This window comes from Neomonachus schauinslandi, chromosome 11 (assembly GCF_002201575.2).
Source record: "Neomonachus schauinslandi chromosome 11, ASM220157v2, whole genome shotgun sequence".
Lineage (NCBI taxonomy): Eukaryota > Metazoa > Chordata > Mammalia > Carnivora > Phocidae > Neomonachus > Neomonachus schauinslandi.
In genome coordinates this window covers 1,729,082-1,739,699 of record NC_058413.1, presented here as the reverse complement: position 1 = coordinate 1,739,699, position 10,618 = coordinate 1,729,082, and the positions used below count along the sequence as shown (strand labels likewise).

The 10,618-nt window shown below is 63.8% G+C and overlaps 1 protein-coding gene across 1 annotated transcript; it reads left to right on the top strand.

Annotated features, from left to right (window-relative positions):
• Positions 1–2,068: 2,068 nt before the first annotated feature.
• On the top strand, positions 2,069–10,525 carry IGF2 (insulin like growth factor 2). The gene is made up of 4 exons (XM_021685177.1): positions 2,069–2,230; positions 6,865–7,027; positions 8,925–9,076; positions 9,287–10,525. Exons 1-4 carry the CDS (start codon positions 2,069–2,071, stop codon positions 9,524–9,526), a joined length of 717 nt encoding a protein of 238 aa, XP_021540852.1. The 3' UTR covers positions 9,527–10,525.
• The last annotated feature ends 93 nt before the right edge of the window (positions 10,526–10,618 follow it).

Below are 10,618 nucleotides of genomic sequence, written 5' to 3'. Positions count from 1 at the left end.
GTTTTCCTGAGGACACTGAGCAACTTCCCTGGATCTCCAGATTCAAAAATTAGTTTGCGGGGGCCTCCAAATTGAGACATGTCTCCCAGTCCTCCAAAATAAATTGGGACTCCCCCTCCAACAAAACAACTGAGCTTTTTTTGAACATTGATTTTTGAGTCCCCTGATTTTATGACCCTTGCTCCCCAACTCCCCCTAAATTCAGCCAACTTTCCATGCCCCCCCCAAATGAAAATGTCCAGGGATCAAAAAATATCCTAGAAACCCTAGGTCTTATGGGCCTGTGTCCTACAGGCTTCCAGGCTATTACCAGTGGTCCCTGAGATTTAGACATCTGCCTCCATTGGACAATTCCCATGGATCCCCAAAACTTGGGACATGTTTTGCTAGGGTTCCCCAAATGCAGACAGTGACCAAGCAAACAGGATATTTTTTCGTGCTCACCAAAAATAAACTAATTGAAACCAATTAAAAATTAAAATATAAGCGGACATGGATTTTTCTGCATTTCCCAAATATACTGATCACACCCCAGGTTCCCCCAAGTTTAGACCGTGTTTCTTGAGTCTCTAAAGGACACTGTGAATTGGCCCCAGACCATGACAATTAAGGAGGTTACTTCCTTGGCGGCGCTGGCTTCCAGGCCACTAATTTTGCATTTCTAAATTGTGGAAGTAAATCTCTACTTCCCTCCACCACACTGAAATTTCCCCTAGATCCCCAAAATGGGTTCAGTGTTTCTCTTCTCCCAATTTCAGATAATGTGCCTCTGAGGTTCCCCCCCCTCCCACATTTCATGCTGAGAATTTTCTCAGAGTCACCCAAAACCTATCTCCCACAAATTGGCCTGGGGTTCCCCTAAGCTTGTTGACCAAGATGCTGGGTCCCCCATATTTTAGAATCGAATTTCTTGTTCCCTCCCCCCCACCCTTTGCACTGAGCAATGTCCCCTGATCCTTCAAACTTGGACCCTGGATCCTGAGTCTCAAATGTTGTCACTGATTACAGTTCCCCACACCAACGGGGCCTCCCTCGGGTCTCCTGCGACGGGACACTACTGCTCTGAGCCACAGACCAGACAGAGCTCTGACTTGCGTTCCCGACATTTGGGCATTGTTCCCGGCCCGCCGGCAGCCCTCTGCACTTTTTCCAACCCCGCGCCGTGGGTACTGGTTTCAGCCTCTCTTCGTCTCCTACGAAGGCCCCCGAACTCCTCGGATTTGGGAAATTTCTCTCTCTATTCCCCAACACACTTGGCCCTGCAGCGTGTCCGCCAGGACGTGGGCAGTGCTGCTCCCGCGTCCAGGAAAACGACTGGGCATTGCCCCCAGTTTCCCCCAAATTTGGGCATTGTCCCCGGGTCTTCCAACGGACTGGGCGTTGCCCCCGGACACTGGGGACTGCCCCCGGGGTCTCGCTCACCTTCAGCAGCGTCCACCGCCGCCGCAGAGAGCTCGCTCGCTGCCTCGGCTCCTCGTGCGCCCGCGGACGCAGCTTCCAGCCTCCAGCCTCCAGCTTTGCGGTGAGCTCCCCGCCGCCTCCGCGGCCCCGGCCGGCTTCCCCGCCCGCCCCGCCACCGTCCCGCCGGGGCCGGGGCTCGCCTCGGGCGGCCGCCGGGGACACGAGAACGGGGCGCAGGAGCCTGTTGAGGGCTTGCGGCTCGGCGGCCGCGCTCGCTGGGACCTGGCGCCCCGAAACCTGCGCCGCTTTCGTTTGCTCTTTGCAAAGATCACAATCGTGGGGAAGGTGCCTCGGTGGCCCCAAAGCGGGGAGGGCCGGGCGCTGGGTCGGAGGGACGCCGAGGAGAGGCGCACCCCGTTCGGGCGGTGCGGCGCCTCCAAGTCCGCCGGGCAGGGTAGTCGGGGAGGCGCGCGCTGAGCGCGGGCGAAGTGATTGATGGCGGAGCGAGGGGGCGAGCCGGCGCGGGCTTCCGCCGGCGGCGTCCCCTTCCCCTCGGAGAGGCGCGGGTGGCCGGGGCGCCGAGGGGCAGGCGGGGCGCCGGGGCTTGTGCGTGGTTTTGACTTGGTAAAAATCACGACTTCTTTACGTCGTCTAAACTCTCCAAGAGATGGTTTCCCCAGACCCCCAAATTATCGTGGTGGCCCCCGGGGCTGAACCCGACTCTACGCAAGTCCAACGCACTGAGGACAGGGGAATCATTATCCGGATATTTTGGGTGGGCCCCAAAGGCGAGCTGCTTAGACGAACCCCGGTGAGTTCGGTCATGCAGGTAGGATTTGAGCGCTGTTTCCCTCCCTGCTTTTCCTTCCCCGGCTAGGCGCAGCCGCGGCAGGCCCCACGTCTGGCTTCCATTTGGGCCTGGCGGGGCCGGCCCTCCCCAGGAACCGCACCTGGCGGCCGCCGCAGCTACACCCCGGCTCCCGTGTGGCACCGGGGGGCGCTCAGGCTCCGGCTGCCGCGACTTCAGGCGCCGCGCCTGCTCGGGCAGGTGGCGGCTGCGCGCCCTGCCCGCGCCCGGAGGTTCCTCCTTCCCCTACAGCTCCCCGCGGGACTCGGGGACCCCAGACTCGGCGCCGAACCACCTGCGCCCTCACTCTTGATCCGGCGCCCCCGCCGCGTAGCCCCGCGCCGGCGCTAGGGCCTGGGACACCGCCCACCTTTCTCGCTTTGCGCCCCCCGCGTGCGCGAGCCTAGAAACCCCTGGTTCCCCGGAACCCGAAAGGGGGAGCCCCCCAACACTTTAGAACGGAGACTCGGGATTTCTTTCGCATTCTGCCGCTCCCCGCCCCCAACTCAATCTCTCCGCGAGCACCCCACAGCCCCCCCCACCATCGCCCCGGACCCGGGGCCCCCCAGCCCCTCGCCCTCCCTTGCTCGAGCTGCAGGGGCGGTCCGGAGGGCGGGGCCAGCGCCCCGAGGGCGCCCATTGGCGCGGGCGCGGGGCCAGCGGGGCCCGAGCGGGCGCCGCGCCGCGGGGTGGCGCGGCTATAAGAGTCGGGCGTTGGCGCCCGCAGTTCGCCTGCTCTCCGGCGGAGCTGCGTGAGGCCAGGCCGGCCCCCGGCCCCCCCCTTCCGGCCGCCCCCGCCTCCTGGCCCACGCCCGCCCGCGCTCGGCCCGCCAGCGCCTCCATCCGGCCGGCGGTCCCGCGTCGTCGCCGCCCGCTGCCACGCTGCTGACTCCCGCCTTGGGCGCCGTCGGCGGGGCCGCGCTCCGCCGGGCCTGCGGATCCCCGCCGCCTCCTCTTCCATCTACCTCAACGCCCTCCCCGCTTCGCCCGAGGAGGCGGTCCCCCCCGCAGGCAGTCCGGCTCGCAGGCCGCCGGCGTTGTCATCCCCCGCGCTGCCCCCAGCCCTCCCCGGCGCGCGGCCCGCCGCTTCCCTCCTCGCCGCGTCCCGAGCGGCTCGGCGCCGCCACCGCCAACCCCCCCCCCCCCGGCCCGGGCTAGCGACGGCAGAGGGCTCCGTCGGCCCAATCCGAGCTGGGCGCCCGTGGCCCGGGCGATCCTCCACTCCGCCCCCCTCAGCACCTTCCCCGGCCCTCGACGTTGCGCCCTGCCCTCGCTTCTCTGTGCTCCCCCATCCCCTCTCTAGCCTCTGGTCCCGGCGCCCGCTCTCTGCTCTCCCGCAGCCTGCCCTTCGCTCCCTCCCGCCCCCCCCCAGCTCCTCGCCTCGGACTCCCTCCCCCTCCACGCCCGCCCTCTCGCCTCGCCGTCCCGAAGTGGATTAATTATACGCTTTCTGTTTCTCTCTGCGCTGTTCTCCCCCGCTGCGAGCCTGCCCGCCTCTCGCTGTCCTCTCTCCCTCTCTCCCTCTCTTTGGGCCCCCCCTTTCACGTTCTCTCTGTGTCTCTCACTATCTCTGCCCCCCTCTATCCTTGATACAACAGCTGACCTCATTTCCCGATACCCTTTCCCCCCCTAAAAGTACAACATCTGGCCCGCCCCAGCCCGCAGACAGCCCGCCCTCCCCAAACAATCAGACGAGTCCCCCCCCCAAAATAAGCCATCCCCCCGTTCTGCCCCGTCGCACATTCGGCCCCCGCGACTCGGCCAGAGCGGCGCTGGCAGAGGAGTGTCCGGCAGGAGGGCCAACGCCCGCTGTTCGGTTTGCGATACGCAGCAGGGAGGTGGGCGGCAGCTGCGCCGGCTTCCAGGTAAGCTGCGTGCGGGCCGGCCGGGCGGGGAGAGGGACCCGGGCAGGCCCGGGGTGGGGGTCTGGGGGTCCGGCTCCCTGTGGCGAAGACCGCGCTCTCCCCTGCGCCGCCGAAGTGGGGGTGGGTGGGTAGGGGCTTCGGGAAGTGCCGGGGAGGTGTGAGCTGTCTGCAAAGGCGACTTCCTGGTCGGTTTGTGGGTGCAGGGGGGTGTTGCTGAGAGTCTGCGATCTGTGCCGTGTGGGGGAGGACGCTGTCCCCCAGGGTGTTGGGTAATGAGGAGGGGCGCACGGCTCAGAAACCCACCCTGGTATGTTGACTCCGTGCCAGCAAGACTGAAGGAGGAAAACGGGGTGGGCGGGGCCAGGATGGAAGAGGGGGCGAGCTGGCAAAAGGCTCAGACGAGGCGCCACATTTGCAGTTGGCCCCCACACACACACGCCCCCCCTTTCCCTGTCCCCAACATTTCCACCCAGGAATCTGGGGAGAGGGGCTGGTTGGAAGCTCAGATGAGCAGGAGCGTACAGCCCATAGAGGGTAACTGCCCCTGCCCAGTGGGCAGATGGAACTTTCCATACAAGGAGGTGTAAAGCAGCCCCCCCTTCTTCCCCTCCCCCCCCCACATTGCCTTGTGCCTAGATGGGCTGGGGGTGCAGGATGAGCCCCCACCCCCACCCCGCGGTACTTCGCGGAGGGATGGTCCAGGGCTAACTGTTGGGGGTGCAGGAGAGAAGGGACTGGCTGGGAGGACGGAGGGGGCGGGAGCAAAGGGGGCGGGGGGAGTGGTCAGCAGGGAGAGGGGTGGGGGGTAGGGTGGAGCCCGGGCTGGGAGGAGCCGGCTCAGACATAAAAGCTGGAGCACTGACCAGCCAGCAAACTGGACATTAGCTTCTCCTGTGAGGCAGCCTTCCAGCCTCCTCCTCCTCCTCCTTCTCTTCCTCCTTCTCCACCAGTCCCAGCAAGCCTCCTGTCCAGCTGCAGGTAACCAGGGCTGTTGAGCGAGGACCCCTCTGCCCTCCCGCTCCGGCCTGCTCGCCTGCTGATGGCCTCGGGCCTCACCCCCTCCACCTCTCCTCTCTGCCTCTATCCTCTTCACCCCTACCCTCCCTCCTCCCCTCCCTCCTCCGGGGCTTGCTTACCTGGCCCACACCTCTGCCTGCCTCGTGCCTCTCCTCATCGGGCCTCTGCTCTCTGCGGGTGCTCTGGACCGGACCCCGCACTGGAGTGGCTGGGCTTGCAGAAGGACGCAGCTGCCGCTCGGCCGGCGCCCAGTCGCTAGCTGGCCAAATTGTTCTTAGAATTTGGAAGGGGGCAGCAGCGGGGGCAGCCTGGGAGCCTGGCTGGGGCCGGGGCTAGGGCAGGAGGAGGTGACCAGGGTGGCACTTTAGATCCTTCTGTGGATCTGGCCACTGCTCTTCATCCAATTTCAGCAGAGGCTGCGCTCCCTTCTTATTCCCCCTTCTCTCCTGCACGATTTCTGGCATAAGAAAATTTCCTGGGCCTCCCATGCAGCAGCCGGGCTCCAGGCTGGGAAGGGGCATGCTGCTTGGACCCCCCATGCCCACCTGGTGTGGAGCCTGGGAGGGGCACCTCTGGGCAGGCTGCCCGGCCCCTGGCTTGGGTAGCATCAGGGTGCCAGGGGCTCAGAGGCCCTGGGCCGTGACTGTCGCCCCAGAAGGGGTTTGTACCTGGGCCAGCGGAGGGCAGGCTGGGGCTGCTTGCCTGGATGTGGGGGGGGGGGCGAATCCACTTTCTGGAGGGAGCAGGGGCAGCTTGCTGTATCCACAAGAGAGCCTGAGGCCCCTCCTGAGCCCCCCAACCCTGGAGGGACCTTGTTAACCCTTGCCCGGGGCCTGCAGCTGCACACCCTGTGCAGGGGGTGTGTCCTTCCAGGTCGGGCTCCAAGGACCTGGTGTCCAGCCTCCAGGTGGTCTGACCTGTTCTCTCCAGCTCCCAGGGTGGGCTTTGGTACCCCCGTGGGGGAGAGGGTCTGGTGATCCCAGAGAGACCTCGAGGCCCTGGGTGCTGTGATGCCAGGTGTGCAGAGGAGGCTTCTAGTCTTTGTGTTTTGGGGTGCCCAGGGCAGACTGGAGTGGAGGACTGAGCGATTCAGGAGAACAAGGCCCCTGGGAGTGTGGTTGGCACCATGCGGTAACCACCAGATCCTTGACCTGAGCTTTGCACAGCCACAGACTGGGAGGGTGGGGGAGGGGGCAGGGGTGGGACTGGCCCAGCAGGACCCCCTGCTGCTTGCAGGGGGGTGGGAGGGTGGTCCTCTGGGATGCACATGCTCTGTGGTGGGGTGGGGCTGTCTGCCATCTTGGCTGATGCTGGGAGGTCTGAGGAGTGGCCACTGCCCTTTGCTGGCCCCGCCCCCATGACTTCATAGGACAGAGGCCAGGTTCAGTGTCCAGCACTGGCCCCCGCAGCTCCGGGTGTGGCCGAGCCCCTGCAGTGGTGACGATGGGGAGGATCACCCCCATGTGGAATTGCCGACCAGCACTTGGTACGGATCAGAGATGTGCTTCACACAGGTCCACTCAGCCTCGGGGCCACCGCGCACCCCGCCTTGGGCAGTGAGAGCACGTGTGATTTCTGTAATTAAAGTGGTCACATTTAGGAGGACACCATGCTCTAAACCGAACTTGGAATTAGGAGATGGCTAGGAGGGTGTCTCCGTCGGAGTCGGGGCGGCCTCTGGCCCTGGATGTGGCCTGGGAGGGCAGGCTCATGGCCTCATCTCTCCGCCCCCAGATGCCGATGGGGGTCCCGATGGGGAAGCCGATGCTGGTGCTGCTGACCTTCTTGGCCTTGGCCTCGTGCTGCTTTGCTGCTTACCGCCCCAGTGAGACCCTGTGCGGCGGGGAGCTGGTGGACACCCTCCAGTTTGTCTGTGGGGACCGCGGCTTCTACTTCAGTAAGTAGCTCAACGTGCGGTGGGGCAAGGGGGAGGGCGTACACAGCAGGTGCTCAATAAATGCCGGAGTCCTCCGCGCCATTTCCCAGACGCCCAGGGATACCCTCCGGGATGCCTGGTGTGGGGGGCCAGGTGGAGGGAAGCCACTGCAAGGTGGCGACCCCAGGCTCTCTTGTTCTGAGACTTCATGAGCACAACTGTGTCCACATTTATTGGGCACCTGCTGTGTGCCCGGGTGGTGCTCACACCCCTGATTTTCCTGCAGCATGACTCAAAGTAGAACACTCTCCTCCCAGGAAGGGTGGGATCTGCGTGGGGGCCAGAGCATGGCAGGCGTGTGGGTGGGGGTGCAGGGTGGGCTGGACGGGGTTGGGGGGGTAGGCCCTAGCAGGGAGGAGGACTTACCCTCCCTGCCTCCCTGGGACCTGCTTGCGGGCAGGGCTGTGAGCACTGAAGTTCCCCCCACATTTTAATGGTGCCTGACATTTTGACAGTGGGATTATCTGATTTAAAGTTAGATAAAATGGGTCGGAGACCAGTAAGAACAGAAGCGTCTGCCCGCACACCCACATGGGGGTGGGGGAAGAGAGGAGTGCCTGCCTACACAACAGCACTGGGGGAGGGGACGTGCACCCCAGGGGCGAGCCACAATGTGGGGTGCCCACCTGCCCGCCCAAGGGCTCTTGGGTTGTTCCTCCTGCTTCTCTCTTGATTTTCAACCCCCGGCGGACTTTCCCTGAGACCTCTGCTTCTCCTTGCCTCGTCCCTCTGTGGGACCCCCAAGTTGGAGGTGACCTCTTCCTCAGGGGTGTGGGCCCTTGCCCTCACCTCCCAGAAAGCTGGGCCTCAGTTTCCTCATCTATAAGATGGGCGGGGGAGTGTTTATCTGGATAACAGGAGGAACGGGGGCGGGGGGCAGGCCCAGGCCAACCCTGAGGGTGGGGTGGGTGGGGGTGGGGACGTGCCTGGGGTGAGTTGGCCACCGCCCTCATGGTCAGACCCAGCCCTCCTCCCGTGGCATCCCCCTCTGTAGCCTCAACTTACCCACAGATGCCAGCCTTGGATTCTCAAAGCTTCTCTCTGAAAAGCTCTCCTGCTTGTCCTTGCTTCTGAAACCCTACCCACCCTGGCCTCGCCTGTGCCCTCTCTCGCGCCTGCCTTGTTTGGGGGCAGGAAGTGTAGGGTCTGGTGCCCAGGGAGTGGGTCCCCTGCCGGGAGGGCCAGGCCCCCACCCGCGGGACCTCCTCCCCAGGGCGCCTGCCCTCGGCCCCCCAAGGTGAGGGCCGGGACTCTTCCTCGCAGCTGACCTTGGAGCCTGAGCAGCGGAGCGACGGGGAGGACGGGAGGAAAGGAGGACGTGGTTTCATGCAGGTCCTCACTCCTCCCCTCCCGTCTTCCTCTTCCTCTCCCAAGCCTGCGGCGTCTCGAGGGCTGCGGGCCGCCCAGGCTCCTCTGTTCAGGGACGCCAGTTGCGTCCCAGCCTGGCCTTCTGGATGGGACCCTGTGCCCCCCAGCATGGGGGCTGGACCCCTCGTGGGCGGCCCCCCCCCCGAGCCGGGCTCCCCCCCCCCGGCACATTTTCCCCACCTCCCTGGGCAGCGGGACCAGGAGGCTGTGTCCACCTTCCACGCGAGCAGGGAGGCACCAAGAGGCCAGGGGCTGGTCCTGGAGCACACACACCCCCACTTCCACTGCTGTCCTTCCTGGGCACCCCGCCTGCCCACTCTCTCCCCCTTCCTCCACGAGGCTGGCTGCCCCTGAAGGCCCGCCCCGCCCCGGGTGGTCCTCCTCCTCTCCTCCCCGCCCTGCTCCGGGCGGCCACGGCCAGAGGCCAGCTCCAGGGGACCGTGCGGCCGGTGCTCAAGTGCAGCTCTCCTTCCCCCTGTGGGACTTCCAGGCAGGCCGGCAAGCCGCGCGAGTCGCCGCAGCAGCCGTGGCATTGTGGAGGAGTGCTGTTTCCGCAGCTGTGATCTGGCCCTTCTGGAGACCTACTGTGCCACCCCCGCCAAGTCCGAGAGGGACGTGTCGACCCCTCCGACCGTGCTTCCGGTAAGAGGGGACCCGGTCTCGGTGTGGGGGTGTCGCCTCGGAGCCAGGGGACCAGGGCATGTGGCACGGCTGGGGTGCACTCACCTGGGTGCCGTGGGTCCCCGTGTTGTGGACTGCGGATGTGGCCGGTCACCCACCGGAGGGTGAGCGTGGAGCCCCCGCAGGCCCCCGCCGAGCTGGGTGCCCCCTGACTGGCCCTTCCCCTCTCAGGACAACTTCCCCAGATACCCCGTGGGCAAGTTCTTCCAATATGACACCTGGAAGCAGTCCGCCCAACGACTGCGCAGGGGCCTGCCTGCGCTCCTGCGCGCCCGCCGGGGTCGCATGCTCGCCAAGGAGCTCGAGGCGTTCAGAGAGGCCAAGCGTCACCGTCCCCTGATCGCCCTGCCCACCCACGACCCCGCGGCCCACGGGGGCGCCTCTCCGGAGGCGTCCGGCAATCAGAAGTGAGCCAAAATGTCGCGTAATTCTGCAAGACGGCACCGTCCACCTAGTGCCCTCCTCTTGACCAGGGGCCGTTCCACCGGGCCCCGCCTCTGACATCTCTCGGGGTCACGTGCCCTCTGCGGGCTCCCCCATCCCCAGCCCCCGCGCCCCAACCTCCCCATGTCAGGCTCTTCTCTCCTTGGCCCCCTCCATCGGGCTGAGGAGATCCTAGCAACATCTCTAAAAATGTACAAACTCGATTGGCTTTAAATATCCCCCCAAAATTACCCCCCAAATTATCCCCAAATTGCACAATCGAAAAACTAAAACTACGAACCCCTAAATCTCACACACACACACACACCAGTCCCCTTAAAATGAATTGGCTTTTTAGAAACACCAGGAACGTTAATTAGCTAAAAACAAAAACAAAAAAACCTAAAATTATCAATTGGCTAAAAAAACCCACCCAAACTGAATTGGCTTAAAAACAATTGGCATCATGAAAGAATTAGGCCCCCCCCTTCCTTCTCTTCCCCAGGGACCTCGAGTCAGATTGGCTGTGAGCTCGGGCGCCTGGCCTCCAGGAGAAAGGAAGGGACCCCAAATCTACAGGTAGGCACGTCATGGTCCACTGCCGGCTCTGGCCTCCTCAGGCAAAACTCTGGTCGCATTTGGGGAGAATTGGTCATCCTCAGAACAGCAAAGCCCCAGACTCGTTCCTCGCTCCGTCTCCCATCCTTGAAAGTCACCATGGAGCTAGATGGGGGTTCCCAGTGAGACCGAAGGAGGGGAGAACAGAACATGAACACCGAAATTTGTGAAAATAAACTTTAATTGGCACAAACCCCCCTACACCCTAAAATCCATCCTCCCAAAACCCACATATCCCAAAATCTTACATCTCAGTTTCCACCCTTAAAAACACCCACACACCCACCTACATCCCTGCAGACACGCCCTTACATGCATGCACACACACACACACCCTTGTGCACATATGCACACGCACGCTCACACACACATGCACACACACCCTTGTGCACGTATGCACACGCACGCTCACACAACATGCACACACGCACACCCTTGTGCACGTATGCACACGCACGCTCA

What these genes read in the sequence shown, in the direction of transcription:
- IGF2 (XM_021685177.1), top strand. Translation starts at nt 2,069, where the DNA reads ATGGTTTCCCCAGACCCCCAAATTATCGTGGTGGCCCCCGGGGCTGAA. An exon ending in GGACCGCGGCTTCTACTTCA is followed by an intron (nt 7,028 to 8,924) that starts GTAAGTAGCTCA and finishes TGGGACTTCCAG; the next exon opens with GCAGGCCGGCAAGCCGCGCG. An exon ending in CCCCTCCGACCGTGCTTCCG is followed by an intron (nt 9,077 to 9,286) that starts GTAAGAGGGGAC and finishes TTCCCCTCTCAG; the next exon opens with GACAACTTCCCCAGATACCC.